The sequence below is a fragment of the Miscanthus floridulus genome, chromosome 4, assembly GCF_019320115.1.
Source record: "Miscanthus floridulus cultivar M001 chromosome 4, ASM1932011v1, whole genome shotgun sequence".
Classification (NCBI taxonomy): Eukaryota; Viridiplantae; Streptophyta; class Magnoliopsida; order Poales; family Poaceae; genus Miscanthus; species Miscanthus floridulus.
Window position 1 is genome coordinate 41,589,810 of NC_089583.1, and position 27,856 is coordinate 41,617,665.

At 41.7% G+C, this 27,856-nt stretch overlaps 1 protein-coding gene across 1 annotated transcript in view; it reads left to right on the top strand.

Moving 5' to 3' along the window:
• LOC136548425 (uncharacterized) overlaps positions 1-27,466 on the top strand; it is a 78,472-nt gene extending 51,006 nt beyond the window's left edge. Inside the window, exons 2-4 of the mRNA XM_066539955.1 lie at positions 25,798-26,107; positions 26,743-26,780; positions 26,885-27,466. Of these exons, the coding sequence (XP_066396052.1) occupies positions 25,798-26,107; positions 26,743-26,780; positions 26,885-27,079 (543 nt within the window). The 3' untranslated portion in view covers positions 27,080-27,466. The remainder of the gene's footprint in view (positions 1-25,797; positions 26,108-26,742; positions 26,781-26,884) is intronic.
• The last annotated feature ends 390 nt before the right edge of the window (positions 27,467-27,856 follow it).

The following is a 27,856-nucleotide window of genomic DNA, read 5'->3' on the forward strand; positions in this document are numbered from 1 at the left end:
TAAAGCTAATTCTACTATTAAAAAGGCCCCACAGTACCAACAAGGTAACCCTGTCTGGTTTGGGCAGAAACAACCACAAAAATTTAAGCAACAATAACTAAAAATATACTTAACCAAAAATATTGCTATTTAGCTTTTTTAAAAGCTTAAGAAAAGTACTACAACTCATGTATTGTCATTAAGTCATGATTCATAACTTAACTGAGCCAATTAATTCAAACATGCAGGCCTATTCAGAATAGGGAGCAAAGCAACACAAGGTATTTGTTATTTTTATAGCTCTTAAACTATGAAGCCTCAACTTCTCAAAATTTTTACCAGACATCAACTCATCACCTGAGTAGAACTCTATAAAAATTTCATATTTATGTGAGCAACAACTGAAGTTATTAAAAAGACAAGACACAACTAGTATTAAAAATCTAACTGCATAAATTGATTTTTATAGCAAAAACTTTAAACAAAAGCATGCCATATTATAGATCTACTGCATATATAATTTCACAATGATTCCAAAAAGTCCTCATTTACTATTTATGATTTTTCTACTAATTACTATGATCATTCCAATCTGCAAAAATCAAAGAAAATAAATATAAATCTTGCATTGGGGTCCCTGCAGAAAACACAAATTAAACGCTAGTGGACCGGTCCTTTTCAGCACTATTCAAACAAGTCACATGTCCTTCACTTAACACCCTAGAAAACATCATATTCACGCGTGTGGTCCCCCTTATCCTTCCTCTCGATGGTAGCGCAAGGGGTGGCCGGGCTCATGGCTCCGGTCGGCTGAGGCGGCGCCGACGACGAGCTACTGTAGGTGTCGGTTGTCCTAGATCCAGGCGTGCCTCCATGTGACCATGGCATGGCCTGAGGTGTCCTATGGCCTACTGGCCGCACGAGCAGGCGGAACGATAGTGGCTACTCCAGCAGCGACGGCACTATGGCGGCCGCGGTGACCGAAAAAGGGGTGCAGGAGGGGCGGCGTGAGACGGTGGAGGCGTAGCGACTCTCAGTTGGGGCAGAGAAGGCTCGGAGTGGCCTAGCCGCGGCAGCGGTGAGCTCGGCCCACCTTGGCCATGGCAGCATCCGTGCGTAGCCGGCTATGGCAGTGGTGAGGCGACACGACAATGGTGGTGGACGGCACGAGCATATAGCGTGACGCTAGCGGCAGGGAGTTTCGCTCGGTGGCGTCAATGCCGGCCACGTCCAGGAGTGTGGGCGCGACGCCAGAGAGCAAGGGAGGGAGAGAGGAGAGGTGAGTGAGGGATGGGGGCAGCTCTGGTGCTCGGTTATGGAGGAGCAGGGCATGAGGCGGTGTGTGGCACTAAGGTGGGATGCGCATCGGCCATGGTGGGGCACACTCCGGTGCATGGCGGCCACGCGGCTTTCTGCCGAACAGGTGGCGTGCGCAAACAAGGCCGACTTCAGTCCAGATTTTAGCATCTTTGGAGCATATTCATCCCTGGGTGCTTGAAGCAAATTTTTCACTCTCAGACTACACTACAAGATTACTTAAGATGCCATGGTCATTTGAGTTCTATATCCCCAGTTAATTAAGCTCTAAGATGGCATTGTCAATGCATTGCCGGCGATTAACAAACTCCAAAATTGTTGTCAAAACAAGGTCAAACGAGTGCCCTCTTTTTGCACGCTCTTCTCCACAATGTATACTCCAACTTCTACCTTTGGACCAAATTGAGTTGTTTAACAAAATCATGAGAACATGAGACGCCAAGGTCGACGATGATGAATTCCAGACTTAGCCAAATTTTAAGTACTGAAAACAGTTGTAGATTCAAAGTTTGAGCCTCGGTTTGACTTAGTTCCAAGTTGATCTAGCTCTTGGTCCAAAAACAAAGTTTGTTCTACTACACTCAAACTTCAACTTTTATTAAAGGTCAAACTTCATATCTGGTACATGAACCAATTCTTCATCTCAGTCAAAGCAGCATCTTGTTAACCCTAAAATTAGGGTTTTCGACCAATTGAGGCATTTTCTTGACATGTGCTCAGCACAAACCCTTCATGACTTTTGTTGTAGAGCTCAATTAGAGTCGTTTGGGCAAGGTAGCAAGGTTTGGTTGATGACCTATAGTTCCATTCACTTAATAAAGCAATCCAAGAATGATTATAACTTATCATTTTATGTGACTTCTTGATTCCAAACTTCATGAAACTTTTCCACTGGTCAAGATGGATGCACGTTGATGTAATGTACATGAAATAAGCATGTCTAACATTACTCTAGCATAATCTTAACAAGGGTCCATGTGTACTAAGGGTGTGTTGTCCAAGTTTAAGTTGGAGCTCACTCATGTAGATTTGCTCTTAACACCTTCGTCACCACTTAACATGTCATGTTTGCTCAAATCCATTGCTTAACTGGTGACAAACACCTAGGGTGTTATAGCCCTCTCCCCTTACGGGAATCTCGCCCCGAGATTCAGTGCGAAAGACTTTCAAGGGAAGAGAAGTATGTCAACCATTTTTCACATCAGTGATAGCATTAGGCTACTTAACTTTGGAGTATCAGAGAGGCTAATTTGATCAAGACACTTTCTGATACTTGCTCTTCGTAGTAAGTTTTGTCTAAAGAATTTCCTTCGTTGGCTTCCATGAAGCATTATTACTTTGGGAGGAATCCAAGATAGCACAGCACTTTGTTCTCGGGATATAGAGAGTACTACGGAGCATAAACCAATTACCCACAATCTCTAATTCCCTAATGAATATAGCATGGACCAGGTGAACTTAGCACTAGACTGCACGCTTCTGAAAGCTACTCATTACAATGGTTCCATGTTCATTCCCAAAGTTCGAAAAGCAGTTCTCTACCAAAGTAGCTTGAGTACAACCTTTCATAAGAGATGAGATCACAGATGGGTAAACATCCTCTGAAGTTGTGAGAAACCGAGTAACTAATAAATAATATTTATGCCGGTCGTAACCGTTCAATCACTCAGATGCCAACCAATGGAAAACTACATAATGTTCCATGTGTGTAGTTCTCTTTCTCCAACTATAATACTATATTATCTGAGTCCGTTGAGTGAGAGATGAATGTGGTAGCTTACTCTGTTGACTCAACGTTTTTTATGATCATTATTTGAGGGAATCCTCGTATCCAAGCAGCAATAGTTATTTGGGTTGGATCTGAGGCAACCTCTTTGGTAAAAACACATAGAATGTACCAAGGACAAGTCCACCTTGGAAATCCTTGCTTAAGAAGGATGTTAGCGAGGCCTGGAGGTCAACGAAAGTTACAAGTATACACCGACTGGAAAAACATTACACTACTAAGCAGGTTGAGCATAATTTGCCTTCATGGTGCAGTGGTGCAGTAAGTTGGGTTGACTTGCACGATCGAAAAATTAGCTTTGTGGGACTACTTTTGACATTGAGGCTTCCTTTCTATTGTCCATCAACAACTCATAAGCAAAATCTGAAATATGTTGTTTGACACTTTTCAATTGTTTTCGACTCACAAAAGCACAAATTGACTTGTAGAACACCTTGACTGCTCACGCATTGTTGATATGAGAGGGCAAAAGCAAGGCACAAAGGGATGCAAGGAGTCTTCTCTAGGGCATCTAAAGTATTACAATCATCACATTGCCAACATGACCTGATCTACAAACACAATCATCCAATACGAAGAATGATAGTAGTCAAACAAGAAGATTATAGATTCTATTCCCCTCAGTAATCAGTTCATATTCTGCAAACTACTACTCCATTGTGCACAAATTTTGGTAGTCATTTTGATCCAAGAGTCCTTTAACTACTGACCAAAATTTGGCTCAAATGGACACCGTTTGACTATCCAAACAAATCATCTACCAAAACTGCTTTGTTATGAAATTTGGGGACTGAACTATCAAAACATCTCTCAAATCTGATGCTTTACTCAACCAATCCTCAAACCAACTTAAGACACCGAAGTACCTTAAGTGAGGAATGAGATTACCAAGTTTGGTTTGAATTCAACCATGTTTGAGCCACTAATCACTGGCTTAAGATAACTAGTGGAGTGCGATAAAACCTTGATAGATTTCCCGCTCTTGTTTTTCTTTGCTTCACGCATTGTGGAGTATGTTCTACACTCTCTAATTCTCTTCATGACAGTGGTAGCTTTCTCGCTGAGGATGGAGGCTAGGGTTTTCCTTACATGCCCCTGAGGAAACAACCTCAACCGTTGATTTAGACACCGACTCAACGATGCACAAGCATTGGATTGGTGGACTATTTTTGCAGGGCATAATGCATACTTCATGTGGAGGGGCAGTCCTACTAGATAAGGAAATGTCTCTGATTACCCTTCTGTTCTTTTTCCAATAGAGTCCTAAACAAATCCTTTGATACACCGTGTACATGGTGATGCTGACTGAAACTAGGGACATGGTTTCTCTAGCTCTTTACTTAGCTGATACAGTATCTTGCACTACCCGTGTGATTGTCCAAGATGGAATTGACTTGACGACACAAGGCTTGGAGAAGAAAGCAGTACTGGTATTTCTAACCGGCTTTGCTGTTTCTTTGTTTAACATTATTCTGTGAGATCTGGCCTTCATAGTTACCAAAGAGTCATTACCTACCTAGAGACTAACTTTCCTACTGGTAACTAATCAGTTATCTCTGAATACTAAAAAAGAACTTCAAAATTTCTTTTTGACAGCAACAACTGTAGTGGATGTGCAAACAGACAATCACCTTGGAAGTCAGCAGAAAAGGGGCGACACCGAAGAAAGTCGGTTTGTCTACATGATCCTTATGCACCTAAAGATTGAGAACTTAGATAGGAAACTCATGAGTACCAGGTGACCTATTACAGCACATAATATCCCGGTCCATTTATCATTCGACTGATAACTTGTTCAACCTTAAGTGTGGTGCACCTTTCTGATCCAACGAAAATGACATAAGTTGCTCACTAGATGATTGATGTCATTATAGGGATAGTCAAGTAGGGTCACTTGTCTACCACCTCTTGTAGTCTATTTATGTTCATGTCAGTGACATGTTCTTCAAGGTTATCCTTTGGACGACTTTAGAAGGGAGTCCTATTGCATCTGGTTTGACATACAAATCTTTTGACAAGATAAGGAGAGATAACCAAGGAAGAGCTCATGTGAAAATAACACATCGGTGCGGTTCTGCAATGGATCATGACTATGAACTTCGATACCAGCGTGTGCCGAGTAGCACAACCATGTGCCTACAGTCCATAGGATGCCCTCAATTTCATCGCGGCACCATAGTTGCTACTTATAACACCATTACTGATCACACACCCAAGTGAAATTTCAAGTTGCATAGATTGGGTCGTATGACCAAGCACTATGCAAAGGAGGGATAGCAAACAAAGGTAGCCACAAGGTTAGGAGTCAACAAGGAGGTGATTCAAAGATCCAAACATAGCGCAAGAGAACATAGCTTAATTGCCAAAGACAACTAAGCAGGGGACTTTTGCTAATTTTCCATATACGCCTTGTGTCCACCAAGCTGATTACCAGATAAAAATTAACATGAGATTTGGTCTTATCGAGCAGCAACATGATATCAAGATTGATAAACATCTAGAGACTAGGAAGTGTTGGAGACAAAACAAACGAGATTCGAGAGACAGTGCCAACGCACTGAGTAGGGATTCAGTTGATAAAGCAATGACATGATCTGTGAGGAGAAGATTTTGAAGCCAAGGTAGATAGCGATTAGCATTGCACCAGATCATCTATAGGAGAAGGAGTAATGAGGCCTGACAAGGATTTTTGAGCAAGGTCCTCCCACACAAGAGCAGGACAACCACGACACATGCAAGCATTTAAGGGAACTGAGCTTGGGCCTAAGGTCAAGCAAAGGCATGGATATAGGTCTTCAAAGCGCAATGTTCAAGGGCTAACAACCACGTGTATAGGCTTAGGCCCCTAAGAGAGAACTTAATTGGAGACGACAACCATGAGATTATCAAAACTTGGATGCTGATCTAGGATTAGGCCCTTCAACACTTGTATGCTCACCGTGGACAAAAAGGGGTGACACCTATGGTATTACCTAGATAACGAGCATCCACACCTACATCATGGTCTTAAGCAAGCATTTCGAATATACTCAATCCAATGAGCTTAAGCGACCTATTACTAAGCACAAAGCTCATATATAACAAGCAGTCACCTACAGTAACACCACTACACATATCATGCAAAACATGGTGGAAAGGTACTGTTATCTTTTATTTCCTTTTTACTGAGTAGGTGAACATATCTTCAGAACAAGTTTTACTTATACTTAGCAAATTAGTTTTCAAAGGGGTGAACTTTTTGCTAACTATTAACTTGTCATCTATTTCCTTTGGAAGCAAACATACAAGGCAAAACTAATCACACACTATCTTCAAGCATAGCTATTCAAGCAGCATGGGACAAGGCATTTTGTCTAGCTTCACACAAGGAAGATAGTAACATCACATTGATCTCAAGTTACTTAGTATTAGAACAAAGTGAGGGAATCATATTTATGCACACGCACAATCAGGATGCATGACTATCCTATTCGTCCTCACAAAATTGCCAGCCTAAGGCAGCAATCACGTTCTATGTCGGTGGCATAACCCGTACTCTCTCGACATATAGCTAGTCATCAGCTACATTCAATCTACGCATTCGTGGTTAGCGTACCTGCAGAAGGATTTCAATTCAACCCAACCCCACAATTATGTATGTAGAAATGAAAGTCTAGGCTCTAGGTTGCAAGCTAAATACTTCCATATATATATACCCATATATATACTTCCATATCAAAGCTACCCGATCAATAAATTTGCTACCCACAATTAAATACGCACCATACACACACACACACACAAGCATGCGTATACAGTCATATCAAAGCTAGCTCTCCTCGACCACACGCTCACACTTGCGGTCATACCACTCATCAACTTACCTTCTTACCTGGGCGTAGAGGTATAGTGATCCATACATTACCATTCAAGCGAATGGCATCCATACAATAGCATGCCGTATGGACGACGAAATAAAAATTGCAAGAAGTAAATCCCCCATAGTTAGTGTTAGTTTAATTATTGCCACCTAGTAGTCTTTAATTGGGCATAAAGGAGGATGTAGCTAGCATAGTGTTGCAAATTAGTTTTGACAAGTTTGCCTGTAGCTAAAGTTGTAGTTAAAAATAGGCTTTTTAAAACAAAACTTTGTTTTGAAAACTAAGTACATGACAGTATTATGCTTAATCTCGCTCTGATACCAGCTGTGCCAGAACCACCCAATTTATACAAGATCAAGTACGGTTGTCCTCGCTAACACATTGACATGCGCATACTTTCACTTATATAAACCTGGTAGTCCGTCGAGTGTCTCGAAGGACCTCGGTAAATCAACATCACAACCAAGATCACATGATTAAGCAAATACACATCATATACGCAGAGTTGCAGTGGAAATAATATTACAAATGCGTTCACAAATAATAGTACAAGTTTGGGTTTCAAAATCGATTAGTGAAAACAACATAGCTTTCAAATGATTACTTTAATATAAGTTCTAAATATATTGCCAGCATAAGTGACATCCTCAGATAAAAGTATATAGATAAGAAGTAAATATAGAGTCACCGAGCCCACCGGTGGTTAGCCACCATCTTCAGCAGGCCAAGGACTTCACCTGCAACATGGTGGGATAAACCCTGAGTACTCGAATGTACTCAGCTAGACTTACCCATCATAAATCAGAAATAAAATAACTCCAAGGGTCATGCAAGGCTTTATAGGTGGAGCTAGCTTGACAACATTTTGCATAAAACGTGACTAATTTAGTTATACAATTATACTTTGGTCACCAAGTTAATTATAGCTATTCATCTCTAGATTAGCAACTAACCTATGCCAAACATGTGGTATATCATTTGATAGCATACAATAGTAACCATAGCCGGTATAGTAATTCCATGTTTATAAGAACCATCAGATTCCATAATACAATTACTACGATGTTGGAGCTAGCCAAGTTTCTCACTATCCGGGAGAGATGGTGATTCGAATCGATTTCAACCAGCTGGGAATTTATTCCTAACACAAACCCAGACATACCTACGCTAAGGTAGTCTTAGGTCACCTTTGGTACAACTTAGGTCCACATTTCATGGGTTCGCCCAGCGCCGCACAATCAGGGACTGATGGTAGCCAAGTCGCTCAAGCCATACCTACCCACGATCTCGGACCAGGTCGCTCAGGTCATGCTTGCCCACGGTCTATTGATTCGCTCCTCGCACATCCTTACTACCATCTAGAGTGCACACTCTAACAAAGCGGGGCCCCGCCTGAGTTGAGCTACTCGGCTTCATGGTTGGAACGAGTTATCCAGCCAGCTAAGTGATAGGTATGTGTTCAATCTTATCAAAAGGTCCAACAACGGTACAGTCCTTAATCGACACTGATGGGGATAGATCCACACCCAAGACCTCCATGTCTTGTTGCTTCTCCATCGACATTCCGCCCGGTTTCCATTCATTATTAACACATGGTTATTTTTACGATAGCAAATATAGCCAATCATGCTTTGGTATCCACCTATATCTCGTAGGTGACAGGAAATCACCCAACTTCTACTGGCCTAAGCATTGCTAAGCATACCTTCGATCCTGGACCTACATAGGGTTCAAGGTATATTTCTGGACAAGGTCGTTCTATGCATCAAGTGGTTCCAATCAACTCTTATAACCTAATGCATCAAACATAAAGAACTCAAGTGATATTTGTAAAAACATAGGAGGCTTAGAATGCTCTGGGGCTTACCTAGAATCCAACACTAGGTTAGTGTTTGTTAGACGACACTCGCTTGGTGAGGATCTCCCATCCTAGGACTTGTCCATTCCTTCCATCTTCGGGATAGGTCCACCATACACTATCTTCGGGTTTCGGCTCCAACATCATATCCTTCACGTGGTTCATCTAGCATACCTAGATGAGATGCAATATGCAAGTGCATGAATATGAAGAATGGTAATATGAGATGCATCACATAATAGCATTCAAGGCAAACATAAGATCATGCAAGACATTGGCACCAAGAGTTATTTAACAAAACATCACACAACCTATTATAGAGGGATAGCAAGCATATTAGGCACGGCACACAAGTGAACTTAAGTTCATATATTGCACCCAAGCATCGATCAAGAACTATTCAACATGTTTAGCCAAAACAAGAGCAAGCTAAAGCAATCACCTAGCACATGTATAGAAATCTGGACAGCGGCACAGCAGTCACTTATTTTAACCATAACTAGATATATAAGCATCCAAAAAGGATGATCCTAGACTTTCTGTAAAGCTAATGAAATTTCCTACAACATTGTTATTATCATCACAAGGTGATTCCACAATTAACAAGGTCAATCAAGCATAATTGAGCACCTCTGTCCAGACTTGGACAGATTCTGCCATGCAAATTCGCAAGCTTATAACTGGAGCTCTACAACACCAAAAGGGGTGATATTTAACAATTTGGAAAGCTCATGAAAATAACTACACTTATTCTATTATCTCCAAGACATGATTTAAATCTTAGTTAAGTCAAACAACACAATCATTCAGATCTATACAGAGAGCATGCAAAATCTAACAATGAACTTGTAAAATCTATAGCTCCTAAATTATCAGGCCTATGGTTATGAAAATTTATCACAAGCTATATTATGAAATTAGCTATAACTTTGGTATTCACTACAACCACAGCAAACATCATTTACACCACGAAAATATTTGCACAAGCAAGACTACATATGCAGCCCAACAGTAGTGGTACAGAAAACTGATAGGAACTTCAAAGAAGCATAACTAGAGTTCTAGATCTTCAACAAACATGAATCATAACTTTTTGAAAATATTATGAAGTTACCTACAACTTTATTATTCCCATCTTAAGAAGATTCTACATTTAACAAGGTCAATAATCCAATGAATGCATCTTTGTCCAAAACATGGACAAAATCTTACATGCCACTTTCAACACCTATAACTAGAGTTATACAGTCCAATAAATGTGGTTCTAGACTTTTTAGAAAGCTTAGGAAATTCTAAACAACTTTTTCATAAACACCTAAAGCTAATTCTACTATTAAAAAGGCCCTATAGTACCAACAAGGCAATCCTGTCTGGGTGTGGGCAGAAACAGTCATAGAAATTTAAGCAACTATAACTAAAAATATACTTAACCAAAAACTATGTTCTTTAGATTTTTGGAAAGATTAAGAAAAGTACTACAACTCATATATTGTCATCAAGTCATGATTCATAATATAACTAAGCCAATTAATTCAAACATGCAGGCCCATTCAGAATAGGAGCAAAGCAACATAGGGCATTTATTATTTTTATAGCTCTTAAACTATCAAGCCTAAAATCCTAAAATTTTTACCAGACATCAATCATCACTTTAGTCGAACTCCATAAAAATTTCACATTTATTTGAGCACAATGACTGCATTTATGAAAAAGACAAGACGCAACTAGTATTAAAAACCTAACTGCATAAATTGATTTTTATAGCAAAAACTTTAAACTAAAGCATGCCATATTATAGATCTACTGCATAGATAATTTCACAAGTATTCCAAAAAGTCCTCATTTACTATCTTGTGATTTTTCTACTAATTACTATGAATTTTTAAATTTGATCATTCAAATCTGAAAAAATCAAAGAAAAGAAATGTAAATCTTGCATCGGGGTCCCTATAGAAAACACAAATTAAACGCTAGCGGACTGGTCCTTTTCAACAAATGAGTCACCTGTCCTTCACTTAACCCCCTGGAAAAACATCATATTCACGCGCGCGGTCCCCCTTCTCCTTCCTCTCGACGACAGCGCACGGGGTGGCCGGGCTCGTGGCTCCGGCCAGCTGAGGCGGCGTCGGCGGCATGCTGCTGTAGGCTCTGGCTGTCCTAGATCTAGGCGCACCTCCAAGTGACCATGGCATGGCCTGAGGTGGCCTATGGCCTGCTAGCCGTGCGAGCAGGCGGAACGCCGGCGGCTGCTCTAGCGGTGACGGCACTACGGCGGCCACGGTGATCGGAAAAGGGGCATAGGAGGGGCGACGTGAGGCTATGGAGGCATTGCGACTCTCGGTTGGGGCGGAGAAGGCTCAGAGTGGCCTAGCCGCGGCAGCGGCGAGCTCAGCCCGCCTTGGCCATGGCGGCATCCATGCGTAGCCGACTTTGGCAGCGACGAGGTGATGCGGCAGTGGCGGTGGACGGCATGAGCGCGGAGCTGGGGCGTAGGGAGGCCGAGGGGCAGCAATGCTAGTGGCAGCGAGCTTCGCTCAGCGGTGTCAATGGCAGCCACGTCCAAGAGCATGGGCGTGATGCCAGAGAGCGAGGGAGGGAGAGAGGTGAGGTGAGTAAGGGATGGGGCAGCTCTGGCACTCAGTTATGGAGGAGCAGGGCACAAGGCAGCGCATGGCACTAAGGTGGGATGCGCATCGGCCATGGTGGGGGGCGCTCCGGTGCATGGTGGCCACACGGCTTTCTGTCGAACAGGTGGCCTGCGTGAACGAGGCCAACTTCAGTCTAGATTTCGTCATCTTCAGAGCATATTCGTCCCTAGGTGCTTGAAGCAAATTTGTCACTCTTAGACTACACTACAAGATTACTTAAGGCACCATGGTCATTTGAGTTCTGCATCTCCAGTTAATTAAGCTCTAAGATGGCATTGTTAAAGCATTGCCGGCGATTAACAAACTCCAAAATTGTTGGTCAAAACAAGGTCAAACGAGTGCCCTCTTTTTGCACGCTCTTCTCGACAATGTATACTCCAACTTTTATCTTTGGACCAAATTGAGTTGTTTAACAAAATCACGAGAATGTGAGATGCCAAGGTCGACGACGATGAATTCCAGACTTAGCCAAATTTTAAGTACTGAAAACAATTGCAGATTCAAAGTTTGAGCCTCGGTTTGACTTAGTTTCAAGTTGATCTAGCTCTTGGTCCAAAAACAAAGTTTGTTCTACTACACTCAAACTTCAACTTTTATTAAAGGTCAAACTTCATATCTAGTACATGAACCAATTCTTTATCTCGGTCAAAGCAGCATCTTGTTAACCCAGGAATTAGGGTTTTTGACTAATTGAGGCCTTTTCTTGACATGTGCTCAACATGAACCCTTTATGACTTTTGTTGTAGAGCTCAATTAAAGTCATTTTGGTAAGGTAGCAAGGTTTGGTTGATGACCTATAATTCCATTCACTTAATAAAGCAATCCAAGAAAGATTATAACTTATCATTTCATGTGACTTCTTGATTCCAAACTTCATGAAACTTTTTGAGTGGTCAAGATGGATGCACATTGATGTAATGTACATGAAATAAGCATGTCTAACATTACTCTTGCATAATCGTAACAAGGGTCCATGTGTACTAAGGGTGTGTTGTCCAAGTTTAAGTTGGAGCTCACTCTTGTAGATTTGCTCTTGACACCTTCATCACCACTTAACATGTCATGTTTCTCAAATCCATTGCTTAACTAGTGTCAAACACCTGCAGTGTTACAAATTAGCTTTTGGTGTTAATAACAAAGTTTTAGATAATTTCATTAGCTTTCTAGAAAGTCTTGAATCACACTTTTTGCATGCCTAGAACTTCGAGTATGATTAAAACAAGTGACTGTGGTGCTGTTGTTCAGAATCTGTGTTTGTACCTAAAATTGTTTGCTTCACCTTGCTTTGCTTTGTGTGTTGCTAAGTGTGGCTCATGCCTTTGATGGTGCTAAGTTAATATACCTAAAACTTTGTGAAACTTGTGTCATGCTTGGTGCTACCTTCCTTGCTATCCTAGCATGATTGGTTGTGGGATGTTTAATTAAGTAACATGGAGTGCTTATATATGTATGGTGCAACCTTGTGCTCATCTTGAATACTTTTATGTGAGGCATCTTATATTGCCATTCTTCACATTCATGCACTTACATTATTGCATCTCATCTAGGTACACTAGATGCACCATGTGAAGGACATGATGAAGGAATCAAACTAGAAGACGGTGTTGGTGGACCCATCTCGAAGATGGAAGGACCCCTGGAGTACATGCCCAAATAGGAGATGCTCGCCAAGCGAGTGTCGTCTGATAAATACTAACCTAGTGTTGGATCCTAGGTAAGCCTCGAAGCATTCTAAGCCTTCTATATTTTTACAAATATCACTTGAGTCCTTTATGTTTGATGCATTAGGTTATAAGAGTTGATTGGAACCACTTGATGCATAGAACTACCTTGTCCAGAAATATACCTTGAACCCTATGTAGGTCTAGGATCGAATGTATGCTTAGCAATGCTTAGACCGGTAGAAGTCGGGTGATTTCCTATCACCTGCGAGATATAGGTGGATACCAAAGCACGGTTGGCTATGTTTGCTATCGTGGAAATAACCATGTGTTGATGAATAAAAAGAGACTGGGCGAGATTGTGATAGAGAAGCAACAAGGCATGGAGGTCTTAGTGCCTATTTATCCCTATTTGTGTCGGTTAAGGATCGATTCACTGTACGTCCTCATGTCATGTTGAACGCATGCCTAGCACATAGTTGGCCAAATAAGTCATTCTGACCGTGAAGCTGAGTAGCTCAACTCAGGCCGGGACCTGATAAGTGAAAGTGCACACACTAGAGGCTGTAAGGATGTGTGGGGAGCTAGTGGTGTGAGCCCAAGGGCAGGCTAGGCCTGAACTTCCTAGCAGACTGGTAGTATCCCTAAGGGTGCAGTGCTGCTCAGACCCGTGACTGTACTTGAGTTGTACCAAAGGTGATCTAAGACTACCTTAGCACAGGTATGTCTAGGTTTGTGTTATGAATAATTCCCTAGCTGGTTGGAATTGATTCGAGTCGCCGTCTCTCCCGGATAGTGAGAACTTGACTGAGCAGCGGCAACGTAGCATTAATTGATGGAATTTGATGGTTATGATGAATATGGAAATGTTACACCAGATATGGTTACTAATGCTTGTTAGCTTAATCACATTATTGCTCTAGTACATGTGCTAATCTAGAGATGAATAGCTATAATTAACTTGGTTACCGAATTATAAAATGTATAGCTCAACTAGTGGCTTTTATGCAAAATTTTGTCAAGCTAGCTCCACCTATAAAGCCTTGCATGATCCTTGGTGTCACTTTATTTTTGGTTTATGATGGGTAAGTCTAGCTGAGTACATTCGAGTACTCAGGGTTTATCCCACCATGTTGTAGGTGAAGTTCTCGGCCTGCTGAAGATGGTGGTTAACCACTGGTGGGCAAGGTGACTCTATTTATTTCTCATCTATATGCTTTTATCAGAGGTCACTTATGCTAGCAATGTATTTGAAACTTATATTAATGTAATCATTTGAAAGCTATGTTGTTTTCCCTTAACCGGTTTTGAAACCCAAACTTGTACTATTATTTGTGAACCCATTTGTAATATTATTTCTGCTGTAACTCTATGTATGTGATGTGTATTTGCTTAATCATGTGATCTTGGTTATGATGTTGATTTACCAAGGTCCTTCGTGACACTCGGTGAACTACCGGGTTTATATAGGTGAAAGTATGCGCGTGTCAACATATTTAACGGGGACAGCCGTACTTGATCTTGTATAAATTGGTCGGTTCTGTCACAAGGCCCAACACATGATGAACCTTGTTGTGGTACTGAGCACATGGGTTGACACCCTGTAGATGTCCGTGCTAGCTGCCTGTAACGTGGCCTTCCCCATTGGAAGAGTGGATAATTTGTTGGCTGCAGAGGAGCACCTCCGAGCCCTGCCGGCCCGAATTCAAGCCATGGTGATCGAAGCCATTCATCAGGGGATGCCACGGCACTGGCTGCTGCCCAGGTTTAGATTGGCATAGCGGTGAACCTTGGAGTGGCAGAGCAGGGTTTTTCACCGTGTTCGATGAACAATAACATCGCCAATTTGATCGAGAGTTTCGAGCTAGCCACCAACGTCATCTTACCGAAGGTGGACCTAGATGAGATCCTACATGCCAACCTCGACCCTTGATCCATGGGACATATCAGTAGTATTAGTAGTCATGAATAATTTTGATCTGCTGGACGCCCTTACAAAATATGTGAACTCTTATTTGCATGTTGGTGTTAACTTTTGTTGAACTTTGTATCAGGCCTTGTTTGGATACATGTGTATCCACATCAATCCACATGTGTTGGAGTGGAATGGAATAGAATTTAGTTTAATTCAACTCCAATTCACTTCAACACATGTGGATCAAGATGAATACATGCGCATCCAAATAAGGCCTTAGGTGGGTTAAACTCTGCTAAGCGTGGTGTAGCTCAAGTCCTTTGGTCATTTTGTAGCTAGTTTGTAGCCCCTGTTGGTTGCTTTTCACTGCAGATTTCTTTTTAGTTATCTTTGATCTGATCTATAATATGCTAAACAGTCATGAGTGCCTTTGATCTCTGTTGAAGCCAACTCATGTCTTTGATAAAATTTGTTGAACTTGAAAGAACCATGCAGCAAGGAGTTCATCTAAACAAGTCTAGAATATTATTTTTGCTTTTGCTTATGTGTTGTTTTGTTTCAATTTTATTTTTTTCCTTTAGGGATTCAACGAAAGTACTCATAAGAAACAGGTTTCCATGTATAACGTGAGATGTGTCCGGTCTAATCAGATTTACGATGCAGGGACTTCTCTTGCGTGCGCAGTAAATTTGAATACCTATGTGGCTCCCTAAAGGAAACAAATCTAAAGAAAGTACATGTGACAACCATTACAATTTCAGCACCAGGAGCAAGTCTCGCACTTACAATCTATTGAGCATGGTGTAGCTCAGGTCGTTTGGTTTTTATTTGTTTTTTTGTTGCCTTGGTGTCTTTGTCAATCTTTGTTGAACTTGCAAGAACCTTACAGCGAGGAACAAGTCTTGCCTCAGTGTAATGCAGAGCAGAGGAGCCATTGGTGTTGAAATGTTATTGCACACATAAAAAAGTCTGACCGCAAGTCTCGTCTCAGTCTAATGTTGGGCAGAGGAGCCATTGGTGTTGAAATGTTATTGCACACGTAAGAAAGTCTAACCTCTGTATATTTGAACGCATCTAACAGTATCCTCCATAGTTTTCCTCGTCTTCCTGTGATGCTTGTTACCGTGTCATTTATGATTTTAAGTTTGGCTAACTTAATAGTAGCATAGCCTAGGAGTACAATATGGTGGTGCATTGTAGTGCTTTTGAAGTGCATTTTTGTGTATTTTGGAGTGCCTTCATCAGCATACCCCATGTACCCATGACATTAGAAATCAATATAAGTATTATACTATATCTGAATTAATAGATGAAACAGCGACGGGAGCTGTAACACCACCATAACACATGTGCGCACCAAACAAATAATTCAATTTACAAATAAAATAAAGATGGCACACTAATTTAGCTGAAATAATGATAACATCCATCATTGAGGAAATTAACATGTCCATAGCCAAGCAAACAACATTGGTCCATTTAAAATGCATGATAGAGAGATACATCAAATGCAGCTTTATTTATTGCTCTGCTAATAAATCCAAGAATAAGGAAACATAAGGAAGATAGTATGGTCTACAGATGAACTCTTTTTTAATGGTACGTCTACCATACCAAAAGACATGGACAGGGATGACATGAACTTTTTTGTGGCCCATGTTATATGCGATGATTGTTCCATCCTCCCTAGCAAAGAAAATCAAATTCCATTCTAGGTGAACTGTGATCACTATATCCTCGTCATCAAAATATGGGTAACCAAATCTAATATTAATCCTTCCAAACATGATCCACGTGGTGACCGTATGCTTCAATGTCTAATTATCAGTACCATAGTCTTCAAGGATCCAGATTGAAAGCTTGGAATCATTGGACCATCAACAGTACATAAACACAAGTGACCCTAGGTTTGATGCATGGAGTGATGAAGACCATCTAGCCTATCAATTTTCCTCCATGTGTTTCCCTCCATATCCACAGCAAATATCATAGAGTACCTCCCAGAGTGCCCCATAATGTGCAGATAACCGTTAAGAAACACACTTGGTTGTCTGTAAAATGTCACATCAGTATGCTCGCCCCATTCAGATTCCTAATAGATCCATGCTATAGTTTGAGATGAGTAGATCTCCACACCTACGCACACAGTGTTGACATCCACATATTTAATCACATGGATTGAACGCCAAGCGAGCCTCACCAACAACATGGCCAACATCATGGGTGCTAGGCGGCAGAATTTTAAGCTTCTGGGTCATTAGATTGCAGACAGCATAGTGGTATCCATCAGCCCCAAGGCACCAGCATAGGATGAGGCCATTGCAGCAATCTAAGAGAGCCACATTATCATTGTTGAAGGGCAATAATTCCAAGGAGCGGGGCGTACACCACGAACGATGCTGGTGAAGTTTTGATTGCCATTCTAACTATCGTTGAAGAAGCCGGCAACAGTCTGGGGTAGCTTTTTATGGTTGTTGGGGTTCGAGATGAGGTCTTTCTAGGAGCGATAGACACATTTATAGCAGGACAAGGAGTGGGTGGGGAGGCGGCAGAGGATCACAAAAACGAGATCCTCCGTGAGGCTAGCCAGTGCGTTCCTCTTGTTGGGAGCCTCCTCCATTTTGTCAGTGTGCAGTACAATGAGAGCTTCCTCAGTAATGAGATCACTGAAGAGGAAAATAATCCAACAAAGATCCATCTGTGAAGTCCACAACTCATACCAAAATGCAACTATTAACAATTTTCATGGTACGACCTCATGTAAATTTAGAGTAGCACCACATAGATATATATAACTCAAACTAGAGTAGCAGTTAATGGAGTTGTAACCATTACAATTTTAGCAGTTAATTGAGCTTCCTCAGTTTTCACATGTAGAATGTCAGTGAACAAGTGGTAGTGATCATCATTGGCATCAGTAGCAACATGTGCAGCTTAAAAATTATTGGCCTTAGTGATGTGAATGATGGACACAAAGCATTGATTTGCTTTCGATGCCTTCCTCTTGTTTGGAACCAAATGGATAACTTGGTTGTCAACAAGGAGAAGACACATAAAGCAAACATATGAGCTGCATCCTAATACATCCAACAGCCATGTAGACACCATTGGCACAGAAATGTGGCCTCAGATATGTTACAAGTTCAAAATACCATAAGGACTCACCGGTGGCACTGGAGCATATGAAACATAAATGTAGAATCAAGCAAGCACTAGGTAGAAAAAATAGTTTTAGGCAAAAGCAAAGGGCCTATATGTTTGCCTAGATAGATTGGTATAATCAAGCAAGCACTTGACAATTAACATGTCTAGTTGCACACGGGCATTTACAGTAAGAACACTAAACATATGCAGAAAACCAAGACACCAGTAGAAAACCAGTGCCACCTCCTAGTTCTTTTCATCAGCATTGGCCTAACCATATCTGCAACACTACAATGTTTCTTGTATACTTTATGTTCAAGCACGAACCAAAACAGTGAAGGTAGGAAAAGGCAAGAAAGGAGACCTACGGATCGAATCTGTCGCCTCTGCTGTGGCACATGATGAACATGGACGCTAATGCCGCCGTGCTCCACTAGGAAGACCCACCACCTAGCTTCCAAAAGGGCGCCTAAGCCACCACAGCACATTGGGGATCCTCCATTGTTGCCGCCGCCACGGCAAGTCCAACAGGCATAGATTTGTTTCCACTTGCAGGGGATACATCCAATATATAAGTCAACCTATCCACACAGAGAACATATACTACTATTAGGACTCCAAAGACATGTCAACACAACTAGGCGTCTAGCGCAATGGTGAAGACGGTATATTCCTTGATCTGGGTCCTGGGTTTGACTCCCAGGTCTCATGGGTTTTTAAGTTTAAATTTATTAAACCCTGGCGGCAACAAGTGACATGCAAGCCGTCAGGTCCCACAGGTCGAATGGAGATGGAGAAAGGTCCCACTGGCCATCGAGTCCCAAAGGTCAGATGGTCCCACAGGTACACATGACACGCAAGCTGTCGGGTCCCACAGATGGGATGGAGATGGAGAATAGTTCCACAGGTACACGTGACACGTAAGCTGTCGGGTCCCATAGGTCGGATGCTGAAGGGTCTTGTAGGTACTTGTTGGGTGGAGAAAGGACCGAGCGGAGACTTCTATGACGAATTGCAAGCATCATGGATGAGTAACTGCAGGTCCCATAGGTATACGTCGGATGGAGAAGGGTCCCACAGGTACACGTCGCATGGAGAAAAGATCGAGCAAAGACTTTTATGATGAATTGCAAGCATCATGAATGAGTAACTGCAGGTCCCACAGGGACACATCGGATTGAGAAAATATAGTGTGGAGATCTATGATGAAGCCGCTCGTTATAGATCAAATATTGTCCATCATAGATGGGTAATTAGTTCAATGACGAAGCCCTATTCGTCATAGGTTTAAACAAGATCATCATAGATGAGTCACGCGAGTGATCTATGATGAAACCCTGCGCTCTTCTATGATGTTTTTTTATGATGCCTGATTTCATCATAGAAAGGGACAATTGCAGGATCGTCACCACTGATCTATGACGAAACAGAAATATTCATCATAAAAAATGATCTTCTATGACGATTTCAAATTCATCATTAGCATTTTTGTCATAGAAGTGGATATTTCTAGTAGTGTCACTTCATTGCTAGAAAGTTCCGATGCTTCTTATCCGATCATGGGGTCCATCATAACATCGCGATACCATATCATCCTCAAACTAGCAAAAAAGCAGAAATGTCAAACAAGCAAATCAAGAACATTCTGCAGAAGACTGTCAATGAGATGGGGATGGCATGGAAAGATAAGTTATTCGAGCACTATGGGCTTATAGAACGACTTACAAAACACGTGTTGGAATGTCACTATACCAACTTATCTACGGGAAGACATGCCACCTACCTATCGAGTTGGAATTCAAAGCTCATTAGGCCATAAAAAGGTGGAACATGGACTTTGAAGCAGCCAGAAAAAAAAAAGAAAAATGCAACTCTCTGAGCTAGAGGAATAGCGAGAAAAGGCATATCATAATGCAAAACTCTACAAAGAGAGGACGAAAAGGTGGCATGACAAAAGATTGAAAAAGAAGAAATTCAAACCAGGTGACAAGGTGTTGCTTTTCAACTCTAGAGTGAAATTGTTTGGACATGGAAAACTACGACGCAAATGGAAAGGACCTTACAAGGTAATTAGCACATTGTCTCATGGAGCTGTCACACTTCAAAATAACGAAGGTACACTTTTCAAGGTAAATGGTCAGCGTTTAAAAGTTTTCCATGACACACAATTGCAAGAAGAAAATTGGATATAATTAACTTTATAGAATTTAAATAACATTTTCAATTTAGCTCTTCTTCTTTACTCTGTGAAAAACCTTAAAACCCCATGCTAAGCTATCTATACATTTGAATAAAGTATGGCCAGAATCTTTCTAGTCTTTTGTTGGTGCTTGTCTCCAGATGTTGTTTATGAAGGTAATAGAATTCAAGTGTGGGGGTGGCAACCCTCCTAAACAAAGCACGACATCGACAAACGACGGAAGAACCATGAGAAAGGTAGGCCAACCTGTCTTGGATTTGCTAGCCTTGCACTTTGTCCTCGACCAGGTTTACCATCAACTAGCATGAGGGAGAGGCGCCCTCATGTATCTAGCTAAGTATTTCTCTTCTTTTATTTTATTATATTTGTTTGGTTTGCTTTATAAAAAAATAAAAATAATAAAAAAAGAGTGTGTCTAGTTTACTTTAATTTCCTTTAAGAGCTAAATAAATAAAATGGACTCTGAAGACAATTCCTTAAAATGTAAATGATGAATAGTTGCTCTGTTGTAATTTCTTTCAAGTACCTAGTTTTCAGCCTTGAATTCTCCCGAGTTTCGGATAAAATTGTTTTGATATAAGGATTTACTCTGAACTTAAAACTCGTGGGTAGCATATGCTTGATCTAAGTCTAGGTAATTGATGGATATGATATGAGAAGGTCTAAGCTGTTGTTTATCTTGTTTCAAGTGATACTAAAGTTTTGGAGATTTCTTTTAAAAACATAAAAATGCTACATGATGAGTTTCTGTATGACAGCTTGAATTCCCACTAGAGTCATACATGTTGTTTAGGCTAGGAAAACTTTCACATATATGCTGCTCGTTTTTGCATTGAGTTTTGTCAAGCTTTGTTGACCCTTATGAGAGATTTGTCATGCTCTTAAAATCAAGATCACGTACACACCACACAAATATACACTACTCCTACACTGGGGGTAGGCGCGAAAACATGCCTTCCATCTAGATCCACCAAAAATATTCTACTCCAACACTGGGGGTGAACACAAAAACATGCTTGTTAGGTTTCCACTCAAAATAAATGCTCCAAGTTCTTGTTGATATCTATCTCAAAGTTCTATTGCAGAAAAGAGACATGGGGCTATGCAAAAGTTATTCATAAAAAAAAGAGTTGAAAAAATGGACAAGTGTCTGAGATATTTAAAACAATGGGTACTCAGATGCCCGCCTGAAAAAAAGAGATGAATAAGATAGCCCTTGTTCTCTAGCAAATGTTTCTAAGTTCCAAGAGAGAGATATATTTTCAAGGAGCAAAGTAGAATTAGGTTAGCTACTATATATCCACCATACTTCCACACACATGCACATCTTGATTTGATTATATGACTCATCTCTCTTTGGATCTGTTGTTTGACTTTACAAATATATGCATTGCAAGTACGCTCTAGCTTTCTCCCTACCTATGAACTCCACATAAGCCTTAGTAGTAGGAAGAGAAAAGGCACAACATCATTATTGCCTTGGTGAGGATCCACAAATACCATATATATTAAGAGACTTGAGAGTGTCATACAATAGAATCTCTGAGTTTTATTTTGAAAACTTATAAAAACTCTAGAATAATGGTTGAACAAAGAACTTGAGACATAGTGCTTGACTTGATTATTCTGTCTTTCAATTGCTCAAGACCCAAGTGAAGGCTAAGAAGCCCCATGGTTGAAGGTAATATGGGTAAGTTTGAAAGTCAGATCAATTTATTCTAATCCGGAGGAGAATTCTTGATTGAACACTTGTGTACTTTTGAGGCGTAAAAGCATTGTAGCAATTCCTGATCCATTGCTAAGTTTAGCTTTGCTCAGGGACTAGCAAAGGGTAAGCTTAGGGGAGCTTGTTGATGGTCATTAACATTAATTATAAAACCGTCAATATAACCTGCATATATACTTGATTTCGTCACCAAACATAGGTTTAGGGGGTTTAAACTAATAAATTTCATGAGTTCTGGTGAATCTATGTTTGTAGGAGGGTTTATCCAGAAAACCGTCAAGGTGGAGCTAAACGTCAGGTCAGTTCTCCACCGCCTCCTAGATTGCATCTACGCCGTCCTTTTAAGTCGGTTCATCCAACGGTGATTGAGGGAGTTGACGCGGATCAATGACGTGGCAGTGCCTTGCCCCCTACTCCATCTCCCCTATATAAGGCGCCCCTACCCCCTCCCTAGAGCCATCTTGAAACCCTAATTCATATCCTTCTTGTCAGGATCAGAGCCAGCACTCAAGAGAAGATTAGTCCTCTATAGGATCTAGTCTTGTACCTAGAAAATAGTGAGTTAGAGAGTGAGGGAGGAGTTGGGAGGAGGTACCGACCTATCGGTGCTACCTCTACGGCTTGTACTTTGGTAGATCTAGGCTTCTCCAAGTTTACATCTGAGATACCTCCGGTAATTGATTTCTGTTTAAAGTAAGTTTTGTGCCCTTTTGTTCATGGGTTCATAGTTCTTTTGAGTGCTCTAGTCCTTGTTAGATCTCTAGATTAGAGTAGTAATCGTTAGCATAAGCGTGGTGCTTAGGCTATCAGCTACTTGTGTTTGATCCTTGCTTCTTGGTTGTGTGGTAGCAGCAGGAGGTGACAGCCCCGTCTATCCTTTGTAGTCCACGCCAAATTGAGCAGGTTCTTAAATTAGAAGGATCGTAGTCACGTCGGTAGAGTTATCTATTAGCGGTGCTTTACTGCCTAAGCGGCGTCCTGAAGTGAACACTAGAATCATAAGCCTTGCTTTGCATAGGGTCATAACCATATGAATCCTCTCTACTCGTACTTATACCTTGATTGCTATCTCTAGACAAACTAGTAAGTAGACAACACACACGTTTCCCCGTGGGTACGATACTCAATAATACTCTAGGTGAAAACTACTTCGACCCATGCGCTTTCGGATTTTGTCTCTATGTGCCACCACAGGTGTCAACAATAGGCCTATCAAAACAAAAACTCAAAAGCTCTATTAAAAACCTAAGCAACACTTCTGCTCGAGCAGCACTACTGGTCACTCAAGTAGCACTGCTACTCGCACAGACCCACGAGCTTACAATTCAAAATCTGCCTAAGGGAAAATAGATCACGTAAATTACTGAGCTTCCTGGGGTAGTATTGAACCTATTCCACCACTTGAATCAGATCGAAAGCTTATGCACAAGTAGATCGGGACCAAACCCTAGAATCACCACAAACACAAATAATGCAATGCAAATCACAAGAACACAAGTGAGACACCGATTTATCCCGTGGTTCAGCTCGCCACTAAGGCTTGCATAACTCCACGTTGTTGAGGAAGCCACTAAGGCTTGGGTTTCGTGGAACCCTATCCTCGTTCTCAAGTTAAGAGAATGAACTCTTGAGATGAGGGGTGATCTCACTAGCTGATTGAGGTGATTGCAAACCTCCCGGGGCTGCAACACAAGTTGGCAAGCTCCACAGGCAATGCTCTAGTCGGCTAGGAGCAAGCTTCAAGAGTAATAGATGCAATCCACTGGCTTGAACGCGAACCACGAGCTCTGGGAGTTGTAGATCAATTGGAGCAGCTCTCAATCGAAGTTTGAAGGCACAATCTCTCAAAGATTAGCAAGGGAATCAAGGGAGAGAAGCTTGAGAGCTTGGGGAGCCTTCAATGGAGAGAGGAGAGGTGCTATGGTTGCTGAGTCGTGGAAATGGGCGAGGTAAACGTTGGAGGGGATGAGGGAGCGGATAAAATACCCCCTCAGGCCCAACGGTCATTTTAAGTTGCGGTAGTGCTGCTCGCTCACGCGGCACTGCTGCTCGAGCAGCACTGCTGCTTGCCCAAAGACATCCAAAAGGATGGAGTGAAAAGCTTGTTGTCTTGGTTAGGTAATGAGGATAATTTGGTGGGTATTTGAGCTCATGGTTGCACATTGAAGCTTGTGTATTGCATCCCTTTGTAGTGCGGCTTTTTCTACACTCAAATTTAAAATATAAAATAATTAAGCGCATTTGAGTCGGTCACCGTGTCCTTTTGTAATTGGGGGCTCCACCAACATATATATAATCTTACTTGTCATTTTACCTGCTTGTCAACGCGATAAATCTCATTAGTCCTCTAATTGCGTGGTCATTATCACCAAAACCCACGATATGACTTGATTGCACTTACATATGTAGACCCATAACAACCCACTTTTTGACTCATTGAGAAATTTCTTATTACCCATAAAATTGGATGGATGCTAAAGAGACTTAGTTTTGGCTTCCCATTACACTCAGTTTAAAGAAATTACTTAATGAAGTGGAAAATTAAGGTAGAACTACAAATCTTCCTCCGGTGATGCCCAGATGAGTCGGTGACACGTCAAGCCGCTCCACCTCCACGACGGCATGCTTACGCTGACACTAACTTTCCCGGGGTGTCTTTACTTGCTTGGCTCAATACACCTCTATTAAACACTTAAACGTTGCGCACGTCATGCTGTTAGCCTTAGCGTAGTTTAGATATAGCCCATTTTTTGTGATCTCATGCCTTCAAAGCCCAGACGTACAAGCTTACAAGCCACCCTATTCAATTTCTTCAACACACACGCCTTGTACTCCTGTTTTTTTCCCATTGTCTCGCGGCAGCACTAGCCAGATGATACCCAGTGACCAGAGATGTAGTGAGACTAGTGTGGACGAAGGGGGGTGCCGAGGTTGGCCACCAGTACCCTCCGCCAGTGCTCGATAGTAAAGCTAAGCTGCGTCAAACACATAGTGTAGTCTAGAATCAGATTTTTTTTTGTCCTGAATCAGAATACGGTCAAGACTCGGTGCCGAGGTTGGCCACCAGTACCCTCCGCCAGTGCTCGATAGTAAAGCTAAGAGCGTCCCGCAGTGCGGAGAAGCGGGGTCGCTCCTATCCTAGGTCCCACAAATGAAATGACATGTTCTGGTGTTCAGCTCGTAGTGTATCGAACCGGACTCGGCTCCATATCCTGGTGTTTAGCACCATGGTGATCTATTTTTTTTATTGAAAAGGGGCGGGGTCGATAGCTCGAAGTTGATCCTCCATCGAAACTACTCCACAATGTTACGTACCTGGTGCTATAGCTGCATTTAATACATCGAACCGCCTATGAAACTCACACTGCGGACGCTCTAAGCTGCGCCAAACGGATAGTGTAGTCTAGAATCAGATTTTTTTGTCCTGAATCAGAATACGGTCAAGACTCAAGACGGTGTGGCTGCTAGACCCTTATGTCTCAGTTAATTTTGATTGAGCCGAGATCATTCTAACATGGCAAAAGACTCAAGACACTCTTGGAACGTGTCTTTTGCTAAAGACCACAAAAATATTTGGCTTTGCCAAAAGACACCGTAAATACATGCAAATTTGCTAGGAGACATTATGTCTATTATTATATTCAGTTTTAATCCATAGCCATGGGAATTGACAATTTTGCCCTTGCCCCTTTAATCCCTCAAGAGAAAACAGATCGGCTGTCCTTTCCCCGCACGGCCGCACGGGAGGTCTGTTCCAGGCGGCGGCGGCCCCTCCCGGCGGGGGCGTCGGAGGCCCCTCCCACGGCAGCGATCTTACTTCCCTGTGGCGCGGCGCTTCCTCCCAGCTGCGTCGGCGGAAAAGGTTGGTGCTGGCTGCAGAGGTTCCCCCCGATGGCACATCCAAACGGGGCTGCGGTTCCTCCCGGCGGGGGAATCCCACAGGTGGAGTCTCCACGATTCTTCAGCGAGATTTTCCCGCAGGACCATGCTGATTTTTCATGGGTTCCCGATGGGTAAGTCTTCTGCTATTTTCCTGATGGAATGATTTGCTAAGTGGTACTAGTACAGAAATTAAGCTAGGCGCTATGCACAAGTTGCGTGTCACCTATTTGGGACAATCTGAGATTCTGAGTCATAGCTATGAATAAATTACATGACCATGAACTGCTTCATGCCATTGATATGTACTGTGACATAAGAAGGCTCTCAGCGCAAGTACGTGTGATGAGAAATGACAAATCTGATTTCATGGATGATCACCCCTCATCAAAAGTAGAATCATAAGAAGTCAGCAGTGCATGCCTTGTGTGTTGCAGGGGGACAGTAATGCCGAAGCACACCTCCACTTGAAATTACATCATCCACTGTAGAGCTTCCACTTGAAATTACACCATCCCTTATAGAGCCTCCAGTTCAGAACGTTAGTGAAGAGCATTGGGTGGTTGATGAAGTAGAGTACGTCAGTTTGGATGACGAGAATCCTATCGAAGATGAACTTTCTGATTTATCCAATTTTGAGTTAGATGATGTAGAGTATGCTGGTTTGGAGGATAAATTAGCTGTGGATATGCATGTTCTGAGCCTTTGGTGATACTTTTAAGAAGGCTATTAGGTAATATGGAATAAAAGGTGAATATGTAATTGGCAGATATTGCTTCACAGTTGCAAGATGCAAGGACTTGGAAGGTAAGAAATATGCAATTTTGCATCAATTCCGGTTGTGTTTGATGGATAACAATTCCCATTCTCATTTTTTTTTCTAATTCTTATTTTGTTTCCACTTGGCGCAGATAAAAAAGATACCTCACGAACACACTTGTCAAAGCACCGGAAAAGTTGAGAAGAACAAAATGGCAACAGATCACTGGGTCAAGGACAGGATATTGGAATTGGAACTTGAAGACACTATAGAGTCTGTTGCATCTCCAGCATTATCTCAAGTGTACCAATCTACAAAAACAAGGGGATATCCAAAGTTGTACTAATTATTGGGAAATTAAGTTGATGAGCCACACTATGAAGTTATAGGAGAGAGTCATCGAGCAACGCCTACGAGGAACGACGCAGATATCAACAAACCAATTTGGTTTCATGCCCAGAAATTCAACCACATAAGCAATCTTCTTAATAAGATGGGTTATGGAGCGATTTAGAGAGCAGAAGAAGGACCTCAACTTGGTTTTCATTGACTTGGAGAAAGCTTATAACAAGATACCAATAAATATTATGTGGTGGTCTTTAGACAAACATAAAGTCCCATCAAAGTACGTGACCCGCATCAAGGACATGTACAACAATGTTGTAACTAGTGTTTGAACAAACAATGGTAACACAGATTACTTTCCGATTAAAATTGGACTTCATCAAGGGTTAGCCTTAAGCCCGTATCTCTTTACCTTGGTAATGGATGAGGTTACCAGGAACATACAAGGGGATACTTTGGTGTATGTTGTTCGCTGATGATGTAGTGTTAGTGGACAAAAGCCAGACGGGAGTAAATAGAAAACTAGAGTTATGGCGGTGGACTCTTGAGTCTAAAGGTTTTAGATCGAGCAGAATTAAAACCGAATACATGAGATACGACTTTAGCGGAGTTGTACAGGAGGAGGGAGATGTGAGTTTGGAAGGTCAAGTAGTGCCTAAGAAGGATACCTTTCGGTATCTGGGATCGATGCTACAAAGGGATGGAGATATTGATGCGGACGTTAATCATAGAATCAAAGCAGTGTGGATCAAGTGGTGACAAGCTTCTGGCATTCTCT